At 43.6% G+C, this 14,693-nt stretch overlaps 1 protein-coding gene across 4 annotated transcripts in view; it reads left to right on the forward strand.

Annotated features, from left to right (window-relative positions):
- The first annotated feature begins 1,948 nt into the window (after positions 1-1,948).
- Positions 1,949-14,693, forward strand: part of TMED10 (transmembrane emp24-like trafficking protein 10 (yeast)) — a 40,690-nt gene continuing 27,945 nt past the window's right edge. For 2 of the 4 annotated variants that reach the window (XR_001002624.1, XM_011949538.1), the window contains exon 1: positions 1,949-2,240. Coding sequence is in view for 3 of the 4 variants with exons in the window: in XM_011949538.1 (XP_011804928.1) it covers positions 2,016-2,240 (225 nt within the window). In the remaining variant the exon portion in view is untranslated. The remainder of the gene's footprint in view (positions 2,241-14,693) is intronic. The other 2 variants (XM_011949540.1, XM_011949539.1) reach the window with 1 other exon arrangement.

The following is a 14,693-nucleotide window of genomic DNA, read 5'->3' on the forward strand; positions in this document are numbered from 1 at the left end:
TATTTCACAGGGTTTTTGAAAATGTCAAAGGAGACCATTATGATATGTGAAAATATTTTAAACTGCATTATCTATTATGTAAATGTAAGATGGAAATTTAAAGAAAACACATACACAGCTTTTTCATGGGTTGCAGATCTCTTGCTATTGGTCAGCAGAGCCTCAGGAATGCAAGTAGACAATGAATCAGATAACTGCTTAAACTGATTCCCTGCATTGGCAGGGAAAACGCCAATGCAAATTATCAGGATGCACTGTGTAGACTAGCAGTCTTATCTTAGATCAGTGATACAACAATCAAATGAAATGTTCCTAAGTGGATACCTCATAAAATAAGTATTGCATGGCATTTGTCAAAACTGTAAATGCTTTACAGCTCCTTTGTTTGTTCTTGTTTTGTTTGTGGGATTTCGTTTCTAGGAAAATAACTAAATGGACTAAGTTTAAAAAAAAAACAAACACCAATCGTGTACATTACTAAGGGCAGACAGTCCATCTTCTGGATATTTCTGAAGATGCTCAATAAACGTTAATCAAAGTAGGTAATGATTCCCAACATGGGCTACTGTGTCTTCCACGTTTATTTTCTACACTTGATCTTAGCCAAAAGGTCAAGAAGCAATTCCATTTTCTTTCTTTCCTTCTTTTTTGAGACAAGCCTCGCTCCGTCGCCCAGGCTGGAGTGCAGTGGCGCCATCTCGGCTCACTGTAACCTCCGCCTCCCGGGTTCAAGCAATTCTCTGCCTCAGCCTCCCAAGTGGCTGGGATTACAGGCGCCTGCCACCACGCCCGGCTAATTTTTTTGTATTTTTAGTAGAGATGGGGTTTCACCATCTTGGCCTGGCTGGTCTTGAACTCCTGACCTTGTGATCCAAAGTCACAAGGCCTCCCAAAGTGCTGGGATTACAGGTATGAGCCACTGTGCCCGGCCATTTATTTTCATATATTCTTCAGCTCTGAATATTTGATAGCATCTCAGTAATAGTTTGTTAAATCAATAAACGTGTTGACATACATGCATAGTATAGTGTCTGGCACACAGCAGGTACTCCATTGAAAGAATGCATGAATTATTACCGGGTCAATTTGCTTGTCTATTTGCAAATATTAATAGTTAATTTGATCCCCAAAGTGTTTGTGAACTTAAAATACACACATATTCACTTTCCCTGACAACGCTTATCTGCTAAACCCTTAACTATGTTCATCTGAGACTGGACTAAAACATGTTGTTTTATTCAATTTAAATACAAAATTCAAATTTGTTTTGAATATAGCTTAGAAGACACTCAATGTTTGCTTAAAATAATAATAATAATAATAACACCATGTACATTCAGTTAGCCAGTTACTCCAGCCCAAATACCCTGCTCTGGGACATGAACTGGATGTCTGCCCGGCACACATTCATCAGGTAACCTCTACAACTTCTTCTCTAAGGTACTGGTCCACACTCGCTAATAGCCAAGTTGAAAGCTTTCCTCGAAATTTTCCTCTCTAGTGTCTCAACACCCCAAGTGTCATCCAGGTGTCAAAGGCGCGGAGAGTGCCTGCAAACCGTCTCAGCCTCGGAGACTCGGCCTTATTCCCTGCCCGCGCGCCCAGGCGGCCGGTGGGCGGGCCCAGCAAAGGGCCTTGTGGCTGTTTCCTATTGGGGCTTGGTTGCTATGGTGTCACTCGCCTTTAAATTCGTGGGTACATCTTTCGGAAGTTAAAGGAGAATTACTTCCAGGGCTGCCCATACTTGCCATGGCCGACTCAGTAGTCACTAAGTTCAACGAAAATAAAACTTTTGCAACAGTATTCTATTAAATCTTCTTCAACCACTTAAATTTGCGGTTTTGACATGGTACCTATCCTTTCTTCCCTTTTCAAAAGATTCGCTATAGAGTCTTTCTCTATTTGCCAGACTCCAAAATGGCGCGGACGGCATCAGTAGGTCAGAGGTGAGTCACGTGGGTCCTCCCGGTTCCGGCGCGGTAGAGGCCTTGGGTAGTGAACGAGTCTCCAGCACCATGTCTGGTTTGTCTGGCCCACCAGCCCGGGGTGGCCCTTGTCCGTTGGCGTTGCTGCTTTTGTTCCTGCTCTGCCCCAGCTTGGTCCTCGCCATCTCCTTCCATCTGCCCATTAACTCTCGCAAGTGCCTCCGTGAGGAGATCCACAAGGATCTGCTAGTGACTGGCGCGTACGAGATCTCCGACCAGTCTGGGGGCGCTGGCGGCCTGCGCAGCCACCTCAAGGTGCGGCACTGGGCGACGTGGGACCGGGAGGGAAGACGGCAGGCTTAGGCGAGGGGAGGCCCGGGTTCGGGGGAGTCGGGCGGGCGGAGGCCCGTGAGTTGTTCTCGCCTCTCGGGAGCGCAAAGGACGTGCGGTGGAGCCCGCCCCCTCACCCCGCTGGTTGCCTTTCGCGGGGCGGGGCACCAACGCCTGGGAACCCCAAGAAGGGCTGCGAGGCTTTGGCGGATGTGGTGACACCTGAGCTGGAGCGGTTGTTGTCAACGTCCTATACCAGTTTTGGTCTCAGATACCTTGAACCGTAACTTGGTTCTCCAGATAAGTGTTGGGATGTTGAATATTTATGGGAATTGGCATCATAAGATACCGCGATACCTGCAGGAAAGTAATGGAGACAAAGCTAACTGTGATTAATAGAATGTTATTGAGCATCTGCTGTGTCAGTTACTGTGCTACTTTGCATATATTACCATTTGGTTCATGCACTATCCTATGAAGTAGATAGGTACTGTTAGCCCCATTTTACAAATGAGGAAACTGAGACTCAAAGGTAGAATAAACTAGTGTCACAGATGGAATAGATTCTTTTTTTAAAAAATTATTATTATACTTTAAGTTCTAGGGTACATGTGCACAACGTGCAGGTTTGTTACATATGTATACATGTGCCATGTTGGTGTGCTGTACCCATTAACTCGTCATTTACATTAGGTATTTCTCCTAATGTTATCCCTCCCCCATCCCCCCACCCCACGACAGGTCCCGGTGTGTGATGTTCCCCGTCCTGTGTCCAAGTGTTTTCAGTTCCCACCTATGAGTGAGAACATGCAGTGTTTGGTTTTCTGTCCGTGTGTTGGAATAGATTCTTACTTAGTTTGGTAATTAAGTATGTTGAGGGAAAAGCGCTGCAACCTTATTCCTTCCTTGTTTTAAATTTGTAATTTCTGTAATTGATTAAAGTCTATTATTGGTTACAAAATGGTCTCAGTCTCTAGTCCTTTTTCTTTGGTATGCCAGAATCTGGACTTGGCTACTTTTATGTAAATACCAGCTATGCTGTTGGATGGTGACAACTACTACCATAATACTAGTTTGGTCCCATTCTGTAGCTAAGAATAGCCTGGCCTGGTCTTTGAGACATTAATATAATTTGATATCTGTCAGTATTTGGTTGTATTTTAGGTAATTTTATTCATTCACAATAAGCAAAGTGTCTTTTTTTTATTTCTTTGTAACACAATGAGGCTTGCTTTTCTTACACCAAATAGTAAGAAACATTTTTACTTTTTTTTTTTTGAGAGGGAGTCTCGCTCCGCCATCCAGGCTGGAGTGCAGTGGCAGGATCTCAGCTCACTGCAGCCTCTACCTCCCGGTTTCAAGCGATTCTCCTGCCTCAGCTTTCCGAGTAGCTAGGACTACAGGCACCCGCCACCACACCCAGCTAATTTTTGTGTTTTGAGTAGAGATGACGTTTCACCATGTTGGCCAGGATGGTCTCCATCTCTTGACCACGATCGTGATCCGCCCGCTTCGGCCTCCAAAAGTGCTGGGATTACAGCCTTGAGCCACCGCACCCGGCGGCCTCGTTTTTACTTTTTAATAGAGTTTCAGATATAATAAGACCATAACTTATGTTAAAGTAGTGGAACCCAGTAGTGTGGTAATACGTGTAATTTATTTCTACTTTATTTGGAAGAGATAAACTATTTTCAGGGCAATTAATCTGTGACCCATCCTTTTATTATTCTCTTTGGGTACCAAACTTCTCTCTACCCAGGAAAATAGTGATGGCATGATTTTAGAAGCTTAGATATAGTGTTTCCGGGGTGGGAGATCATGCTTCCAACTCTTCAGAGGATGTTCATGGACTCAGGGAATTTCAGCAATGAAAGAGACCTTGCTCTCATCTCCACTGTTGCTGTCTGATTTGTTCTTATATTTTAAAGTACTTCAGTGGCTCAGTATTGCTTATTGATAGTTTAAATTTCTCAGCATGCTTTGTTGTGCTCTTCATGATCTGTTTCTGAGCTATAGGTGTGGTCACTTCCCACTTTGCATTCTACATGGAGCCACCCTGAACAGTACCCTGAACTCACCTATTTTTCTGAACTGCTTTTGTTTATGCCTTGACCTACTTATTAGACTGTTAGTATCCTCAGGGTGGGAACTATTTTCAGGTTCATCTTTTCAAGAATGCCAGGCATATTACCTTGCTTCTAGTAAGTACTCTATAAATAACAAGAAATGTAGTTTAGCATGGACTTATGGGAATTACATTGAATCTAGGGCTGCTGAAGGGACCTCAACAGCAGGACTTTAGGCCGGGCTTGGTGGCTCATGCCTGTAACCCTAACACTTTGGGAGGCTGAGGCAGGTGGATCACCTGAGGTCAGGAGTTCAAGACCAGCCTGGCCAACATGGTAAAACCCAGTCTCTACTAAAAATACAAAAATTAGCTGGGCATGGTGGCATGTGCCTGTAATCCCAGCTACCCGGGAGGCTGAGGCAGGATAATCACTGGAACCTGGGAGGCAGTGGCTGCAATGAGCTGAGACTGTGCCACTGCACTCCAGCCTGGGCAACAGAACAAGACTCCGTCTCAAAACAAAACCCAGCAGGACTTTGTGCATACACCCTGGCATTTTACCATCACTCAGTTGCTCTCCTGTGTCTGCTCTGTTCTTTTGCTACTAACCAGCTTAATGGAACTACAAGGGTCCTAAACCCAATTGCCAAATAGGTAATATAATTGAATAAATTGGACCAGGCATTTAAAAAAAACAACAGTGATGATAAATGGGAGAATAATTGGACGTAGTGGAAACTGTTATTAATTAGGGGTGACCAATACTCAGTTCTTGATGAGACTTGCCGTGCACACATGTGGGCCCTTTTGCCACATGTGATTCTTTGGCCCACATGTGATTCACTTCACTTCGCTTCTCTTCTGTTCTTTTCTCTTTTCTTCTTTCTTCTCCTCCGTTCTCCTCCCCTCTCCTCCCCTCCGCTCCCCTCCCCTCCCTTCACCTCCCTTCACCTCCCTTCTCATTCCACCTCCCAGACTGGAGTGCAGTGGCACCATCACAGGCTCACTGCAGCCTCGACCTCCCCAGGGCCCAGGTGATCCTCCTACCTCAGCCTCCTGAGTAACTGGGATTACAGGCACATGCCACCATGCCCAGCTAGTTTTCATAATTTTTTTGCAGAAATGGAGTTTCACCATGTTACCCAGGCTGGTCTCGAACTCCTGGGTTCAAGTAATCCACCCACCACAGCCTTCCAAAGTGCTAGGATTACAGGCGTGAGCCATTGCACCCAGCCCACATCTGATTTTTCATATGAAATAGGAACACCAGATTTTGATGTGAAAGCTCCTGACTTTTAAATTTCACCAACCAGGTTTCAGCGCTGTAGCGCCTGGGTGCTCCTGGCTCACCTGAGGGCCATGGATCTTTGTTCTCACCACTGCTTTGCCACTCCATTTCCCTCAGTAAAATGGTTTGGCCCCCTAAAAATAAAAAAAATTCACCAGCCAATTCAGATTGGTTTCGGCATTGATTTGTTTTCAGTGTTATAGAGAATAGTATAGTGAGTTCACCTTTCTACCCTTTACTTAGATTCAGCAATTATCAGGATCTTTCCACACATGTCATCTTAACTGCTTCCATCATATCATTTCATGCTAAATTATATTAAAGTAAATCCCAGATGTCACGTATTTCCGTCCTGCCTACTTCAGCATGCATCTCTTTAAAAATATAAAACCACAGTGTTATGTGGCTAATCACACCTCACAAAATGAACAATGATGGCCAGGCGTGGTGGCTCATGCCTATGATCCCAGCACTTTGGGGGGCCGAGGCGGTCGAATCACGAGGTCAGGAGTTCGAGACCAGCCTGACCAACACAGTGACACCCCATCTCTACTAAAAATAAAAAATTAGCTGGGTGTGATGGCACACATCTGTAATCCCAGCTGCTCGAGGCTGAGGCAGGAGAATCGCTTGAACCTGGGAGGCGGAGGTTGCAGTGAGCCAAGATTGTGCCACTGCACTCCTACCTGGGCTACAGAGTGAGACTGTGTCTCAAAAAAAAAAAAAAAAAACCAAGAACAATGATTCCTTAATATCCTTAATACCCAGTCCATATATTATGATCCCACTTGTCTCAAAAATATCTTTTGAAAGTTAATTTGTCTCTTCCAAGTGTCTAATCTAGAGCAATCTCCTCTTCCTCTCATCTCCTTTCTTATGCTTGCAATTGAATTGTTGGAGTCAATTGCTCTTAAAAGAACGTACAGCATTTTGGAGTTGTCTCTTTGCTTCCTGGAGCTGTCTTTTAACCAGTCCTTCCCCGTACTTTTTGTAAAAGGAATCAGCTGTAAAGATGTAACCAGAGGTACAGCAAACCACCATGGCACATGTATACCTATGTAACAAACCTGCACGTTCTGCACATGTACCCCCACCCCAGAACTTAGTGTTTAAAAAAATAAAAGAAAAAAAGATGTAACCAGATTCAGGTTTATCTTTTTGTCAAGAGTGTCACTGCGGGAACACACAGTACTTTTTGTGCCCCTGATTGCAGCTGCTACAATTGATAAGTGGATTAAGGTGTGTCTTAGTGTCCTGGTGCTGTAACAAATTACCACAGATTTATGGCCTAAAACATCAGGGATTTGTCTTAATCATTCTGAAGGTCAGAAGTCCTAAAATCAAGGTTTTGGCAGAGCCACGTTTCTTCTGAAGACTTTCACAGTGGGGTGGGGATCAGTTTTCTTGCCCTTTCTAGCTTCTAGAGGCCGCTTGTATTCTTTCGTTCATATCTCCTTGCTCCATCTTTAAAACCAGGCTGGGCACGGTGGCTCTCGCCTATAATCCCAACACTTTGGGAGGCCAAGGCAGGCGAGTCACTGAAGGGTAGGAGTTTGAGACCAGCCTGGCCAACGTGGTGAAACCCTGTCTTCACCAAACATACAAAAATTAGCTGATCATGGTGGTGCACACCTGTAATCCCAGCTACTCAGGAGACTGAGGCAGGAGAATCGCTTGAACCTGGGAGGCAGAGATTGTAGTGAGCCGAGATCGTGCCACAGCACTCCAGCCTGGGTGACAGAGCCATACTCTGTCTCAAAAAAAATAAAAATAAAAAATTAAGCCAGTAGCGTAGTATCTTTAACTTTCTCCCTCTCTTTCCCTTTTCCATCCTCTGCTTTGTTCCTCACCACCCCTTCTCCCTCTCTTCCTCCCTCCCTCCCCAGCTATAATCATCTCATCTCATTCTCTTATTCACCTGCCTCCCTTGTTCTCTTATAAGGACCCTTGTGATAATCTTCTTCACCTCAAGACCCTTAATCTGATTTAATCACATCTACACAATCCCTTTTGCCATGTAAGATAACACATTCATGGGTTCTAGGGGTTAGGATGTGGACATCTTTGTGTGGAGGAGGCATTTTTCTCTCTGGTAATAGCCTGAAGCATTCATTGTAAAGTTTCCCACTGACCTTTCACTTGGGAATCTGCTGATGACTACTGTGTGAATTTATTATTTCATTAAGGTTGTGAAATGATGATTTTCTAATTCTGTTACTCCTTCCATATTTATTAGCTGAAATTATTCTTAAGGAATTAATATCATCTGATTACCCTAAAATTTATCATTCATGTTGGTAAGATAAATGCAGAATTTATTCTAATTGATAGTTGTCAGAGTAAGAGATTGTTGCCCTTGTCATTTTCAGTGTTGTCCAAGAGTTTTTGGTTTTTTTTTTAAAGTATTTTACTGAACTCTTTTTAATTGTTTGTTTCAACTTTTAGAGTCATTCATTGTGTTTTAGCCAGTTGTTTCCATTCTTTATGCCCAATTTGTCCCTTTGGTTCCTTCATGTTGGCTCCTGTATCTTTTCGACGTAATCCTGTTAGGTTTTGAGAGCATCCTTGTTTTCTGGCACGACAAAGTATTCTAGGCTTATTTTGTATGTGTCTATCCCCTGACCTCAGAACAACTGTATCTCTGAGGAATTCTGGTTCCTTTTTGTGGGGATTGGTATTTGGAGACCACAAACTAGGTGTCATGTTTGAAAATGTAATATACCATGCAAGCCACAGAACACATTTGTGAGCAGATTCAGCCCATAGCAGCTTTCAGTCTTTTTCATAGTGTCCGTTCACTTAGTTCCACTTTTTCTTTTTCTTTTTTTTTTTTTTTTGAGACAGAGTCTCGCTCTGTCACCCAGGCTGGAGTGCAGTGGCGCGATCACTGCAAGCTCTGCCTCCTGGGTTCATGCCATTCTCCTGCCTGAGCCTCCCAAGTAGCTGGGACTATAGGCACCCGCCACCACGCCCGGCTAATTTTTTGTATTTTTAGTAGAGACGGGGTTTCACCATGTTAGCCAGGATGGTCTCAATCTCCTGAATTCGTGATCCTCCCACCTCAGCCTCCCAAAGTGCTGGGATTACAGGCGTGAGCCACTGCGTCTGGCTGCCATTTTTTCTTATATTTTGATGACTGCTTCAGGGATTCTCTCTGTGCATCATTTTAGCTCCTGAAGTGCAACTCCTGAGTGCCAGAGCTCCTTTTCATATGCTAGGCCACATTCTAGGTCTCAGGTCAGCCAATGGGTTGTTTTGTCTTTGGTCACCTTTCCACCCTTGGTTTAGGCAGCTGTGGTTTAATTTGAGGTAGGATAAGAACTGGAGACTGGTGCAGAACCTGGCCAGCTGAGCTTAGCATTTGGTGGTTGTGCTGAATGAGGCAGTCTTTTTTTTGAGATGGAGTTGCACTCTTTGCCCAGGCCGGAGTGCAATGGTATGATCTTGGCTCATTGCAACCTCTGCCTCCCAGGTTCAAGCAATTCTCCTGCCTCAGCCTCCCAAGTAGCTGGCATTACAGGTGCATACCACTACTCCTGGCTAATTTTAGTATTTTTAGTAGAGACGGGGTTTGACAATGTTGGCCAGACTGGTGTCAAACTCCTGACCTCAGGTGATCCGCCTGTCTCCCAAAGTGCTGTGATTACAGGCATGAGCCACTGTGCCCGGCTTAAGGCAGTCTTTCTTATAAGCGTCTCTGTGAATGTAGTGCCTTGGTTAATCTGTCTGATTCACCTTCTTTCTATCTAGGAAAATCTTAGTATCCAGTGAATGCACCTATGTTATCATATACCACTCTGTGTTACAGTTGTGTATTTGCCCATGTCCTGGGATAAACTATAAGCTGCTTGAACAGACACTAGGTTTCATTCATCATTGCAATGCTTGTCTAATATAAGGCCTGGCATATAGTAGGACTTCATCCTAAGGAATTAGTGAACAGATGAACAAGCACTGTCCTTGCCTCATCTCTCATCTTTCCCTCTTCCATTCTCTTTATTTCCTTCCTCCCACTCTGACTCTAGCTATACTGAACACCTTACAGTTCTTTGAATATAATGTTCTCTTAACCTGGATCAGTCTTTGACTTTCTGTGTCCCCTATGTGCCCCATTGGCTTATAACTTTTTTTCCCCTCACCAAAAGCTGTGTGAAAAGATACTGTAGTATATATACCATTACATCCTGTTTTACATGGCACTTTTCACATAGTGTAGTGTTTACCTTGTGAACTGTTTAATGTCTTACTCATCTTTGTGTCTTTAGTTTAACATACACATTGTTGTATAACTGAGTTAAACATCTTAGTCTTCTTGAGAAGCTTTGTGGTATAGTAGAGACTAGATCTGAAGTAAGATAGATTTGGTTCAGATCCCAGCAGCTCCACCACTTAAAGGGTATGTGGGTCTTGCAGGGATTACTTAGCCCTTCTTCTCTTGTCCTGTTTCTGTAATATGGGAATCATAGCGCTCATAAACTTGTTAGGACTGATTGAGATGGGTGAGGTTTTTATTGTGCAGGGCCCATTATGGCACTCCATAGATTCTTTCTTCTGTATTGAATGAAAATTGAATTGCTCCTCAGAGCCCCTCATGCTATATATCATTGAAATAACTAGATATGGAGTATTTTTAATGAGAGGAATTATGAGTAGTTTGTGATTCTTTCATTCATTCAACAAATATTTATTTAATATTTAGTATATGTCAGACCTGGCTGAGAATATGGGGATAAACAGGGGGCAAGGTCCTTGAGCTCTCTTGGGGAACAAAGACAAAAAACAAGTTAAAAAAATAGAATTTCAGGTAGTGATGAGCACTATAATGAAAGTTCAGGCACTAGGGAGCAGGGGGTGACTGATGGGTTAAAGGGTGTTTGAGTGGTCAGGGGAGGCGTTTCTGAACAGAGAGAGAGAAATGGATTAAAATGATGGGTGGTCCTCTCCTGCAAAGATTTCTACTTCAGGCCTATGTTGAGATGCATTTTGTGTTAAGATTTCCAAACTGAGTCTATTCCGTACTTTCCCACTCATTTCACAAAGTGAGGCTAAATCAGGCTAACTAGTGTCAGGTATAAAGACTTTGCTGCACATAATTGAAGCAGGAAGTATCAACTCATCATTTATAGTGAATGTAGAAGTTTCCCCCGTTACTTCAGGTCCATAATAAAAGCCTGTTGTAGGGACTCAAAAATTTGGGTAATGTTTTTATTATTATTTTGCTCTGGCTGGAGTGCAATGGCACGATCATAGCTCGCTGCAACCTCCAACTCCTGGCCTCAAGTGATCCTCCCACCTCTACCTCCCAAAGCGCTGAGATTACAGGCGTGAACCCCTGCACCTGGCTGAAAATTTGGATCTTATACCCAGTTATGATTTCAGTCCCTCCCAACTAGTTTATAGATAAGAAAGCCAAACAGATCCCTTAAAGAGTTCAGCCTTGAGTCATAGGCCTACCACAACTCAAGCCTAAAACTTATGAAGAAGTAACTCAGCAGTTGGGAAACTATTGGCTTATAACTTCTTTTTTCCCTCACCAAAAGCTGTATGAAAAGATACTACAGGCCAGGCATGATGAGAGAGAGGAGAGGGAGGAGGGAGTAGAAAGAGAGGCAGAGGGGAGAAGAGGCAGGGGAGGGAGGAAGGAAGGAAAAGATGGTATATATGCTATAGTTTTCAGATTATTTTGTTTGGAATTACTGTATTTCAGCTTTTTTATTACTGGTATTTGTACTGAGGTCTGTACTGTGCTGACAAGGAGAAACAGTAGGATGCTTCGGCTGGGTGCGGTGGCTCACGCCTGTAATTCTAGCACTTTGGGAAGCTGAGGTGGGTGGATCATGAGGGCGGGAGAATGAGACCATCCTGGCCAACAGGGTAAAACTCTGTCTCTACTAAAAATACAAAAATTAGCCAGGCGTGGTGGTGTGCGCCTGTAGTCCCAGCTACGCAGGAGGCTGAAGCAGGAGAATCGCTTGTACCCGGGAGGCGGAGGTTGCAGTGAGCTGAGATCATGCCACTGCACTTCCAGCCTGGGCAATAGAGTGAGACTCCGTCTCAAAAAAAAAAAAAAAAAAAAGGAATAGGATGCATGTTGCCCTGTCATCAAAATGAAACATCCTTTGTATCAGTAACGATCCATGAACCCTTACTTACACTAGACTTTTTCTGTAGGGAAAAATATGGCCCTTTCAGTGTGAATTTAATGTGACTGTTGTCCACTGGGTTAGAAACAGGTCAATAAATAGATGGTTCAGTACAGAAGGCTAATTGGTACATTAACATTTAATAATATAAATCGAATTTCTTTTTGTACTACATACAAAGTTCCTAGCTTTGAATTATAGCTTGACCTTGTGCTTCCTTCTCCATAAAAGTTAAAGGATACATTACTTCATTTAAATCTCTCTTATTCAGTAAACAGTTGTCTATAGCCTTCTCTGTTTTGAACTGATCTAGAGAAGGGGGCTGCTTCCAGTTTGGAATTCCTATACCATATCTTTATGCTGACTTCTGAAGACTGAGTCTGGTTTCTAGGAAAGTGGAACAAATATGTAAAGGTAACCTAGTAGGGATGCAGTGACTTCTATGCTGTTTCTTATGTGAATTGCTGACTGGTAGTTTGATCCTAAGCCATTGCCCCCATACGCATATACAGCCTGGCAGCCTGGACAGTAGAGCCCTCTGTGAAATCAGCCAGCTGGCCACAGACCCGAACTTGGGCTCCCAAACAAGTCTCCGACTTGAGGGAGGTTGATGTCATCTGCTTTATCCTGTGCTCCCAACCTCATTGTTCAACATAAAATGTGGGAAATCAAGGAACTAGTTGTTAAGAAAGAACAAGGCTTTGTTTGTGCCCATAATAAAAGGGTCATGCTGGAGGTTTTTACCGTAAATAACTTTGGAACAGTATGAAAAAAAACATTTGATCTGGCTTCACCCCCGCAGTAGTATTGTTAGGGCAGCAACTGGTCTTTCGTTCTCATTGCCTTCCTTTCCTCCCTCTCTTTCTCCCCTTTTCTCCTCCCCCCTACTCCTCCCCCAAGTCAAGCATGACGTATTGCCTGTGTTAAGTTAATGTAGCAAATGCTGATAGAAGCAGGAAGAGAGCATCTATCCATTATCATGCCAGTGCCTGGAAATTTGCTATTTCTGGTTTTCAGCACTTCTAGAAAAAGCCTCCCAGCCTCCTTGATCATAATTTCGCTTAAGCAATACTTATGTACTATGTTACACTATCAGTGAACTGTACTAGAAATTTGAAAGAATTTAGTATTGCCAAGTGCTGCTTGTGGGCTGAGTTTGACTTTGTTCTGGGTAAAATCTAGATGTGATCCTTTTATTTCAGGAATATACTTGATAGACTTTGTACATGCTTTTATTTAAAAGATCAGCTTAAATTCATTTTATGCCCATTAAATATAGCACCTAAGCCATCCGAGTTTATGTTTTTCGTTTTTGAGATACAGTGGTCCCTTTTGAAAGTGTTTCTGAAGCTGGACGCGGTGACTCACGCCTGTAATCCCAACACTTTGAGAGGCTGAGGCGGGAGGATCACGAGATCAGGAATTCAAGACCAGCCTGGCCAACATGGTGAAACCCTGTATCTACTAAAAATACAAAAATTAGCCATACATGGTGGCATACGCCTGTATTCCCAGCTACTCGGGAGGTTGAGGCAGGAAAATCGCTTGAACCTGGGAAGCGGAGATTGTGGTGAGCCAAGATCACACCACTGCACTCCAGCCTGGGTAACAGAGCGAGACTGTCTGAAAAAAAAAGAAAAAGTGTTTCTGGTACTATTTTTCTGTCTAAAACCATAGCATCTTTAATGAGTTGGTGTTCTTTCTGCTTTTTTATATCTTAGGGGAATAGACCCTTTGGCTCACTATTCACTTGTGAATTTTTATGAAGTGAAGAGTAGAGATAATTATATATGCAGCCTCAATCCTCTTTTTCCCCCATATCTAATGTTGGATTCTTCATGTAGTTTATTCCTTATTAAATTAAAAACCACGTACAGGAAAAGCTGGCATCATCTTGGATTCCTTACTGTCTCTTTTTATCAGCTAAAAGGATCAAACATCTGTTTTGTTAGGCATTTTGTATCCTTTCATTTTCTAAATCTTGCTGCTGCTTCCTTGAGAGTGTACTTGACTACCCCTTTCTCTCTGTTTCCATGCAATAGCCATTTGGGCCCTAATCATCCCTGGATTTAGTGAACATAGCATAATTTATCTAGTTTGCCATCCATTAGTACTGTTAGGTTAGAAAATATGGTTAATGGGCCGGGCACGGTGGCTCATGCCTGTAATCCCAGCACTTTGGGAGGCTGAGGCAGGCAGATCACGAGGTCAGGAGATGGAGACCATCCTGGCTAACAATGTGAAACCCCGTCTCTACTAAAAATACAAAAAATTAGCCGGGCGTGGTGTCGGGTGCCTGTAGTCCAGCTACTCGGGAGGCTGAGGCAGGAGAATGGTGTGAACCCAGGAGGCAGAGCTTGCAGTGAGCCAAGATCGTCCAGTTCACTCCAGCCTGGGCGACAGAGCGAGACTCCATCTCAGAAAAAAAATATATATATGGTTAATGGGCCAGACGTGGTGGCTTACGTCTGTAATCCTAGCACTTTGGGAGTCCGAGACAGGTGGATCACAAGATCAGGAGTTCAAGACCAGCCTGGCCAACATGGTGAAACCCTGTCTCTACTAAAAAATAAAAATAAAAAGTTAGCCGCGCCTGGTGGTGTGCACCTGTAGTCCCAGCTACTCGGGGAGGCTGAGGCAAGAGAATCGCTTGAACCCAGGAGACGGAGGTTGCAGTGAGCTGAGATCGTGCCACTGCACTCCAGCCTGAGCAACAGTGCAAGTCTCCGTCTAAAAAAAAAAAAAAAAAATTGCCTGGGCATGGTGGCACACATCTGTAGTCCCAGCTACTCTGGAGGCTGAGGCACAAGAATTGCTTGAACCCAGGAGGCAGAGGTTGCAGGGAGCCAAGATAGTGCCACTTCACTCCAGTCTTTACGACAGAGCGAAACTCTGTCTCAAAAGAAAAAGGAAAGAAAATATGGTTAGTGACCTAAATA

The sequence above is a fragment of the Colobus angolensis genome, unplaced genomic scaffold (assembly GCF_000951035.1).
Source record: "Colobus angolensis palliatus isolate OR3802 unplaced genomic scaffold, Cang.pa_1.0 Scaffold3, whole genome shotgun sequence".
Classification (NCBI taxonomy): domain Eukaryota; kingdom Metazoa; phylum Chordata; class Mammalia; order Primates; family Cercopithecidae; genus Colobus; species Colobus angolensis.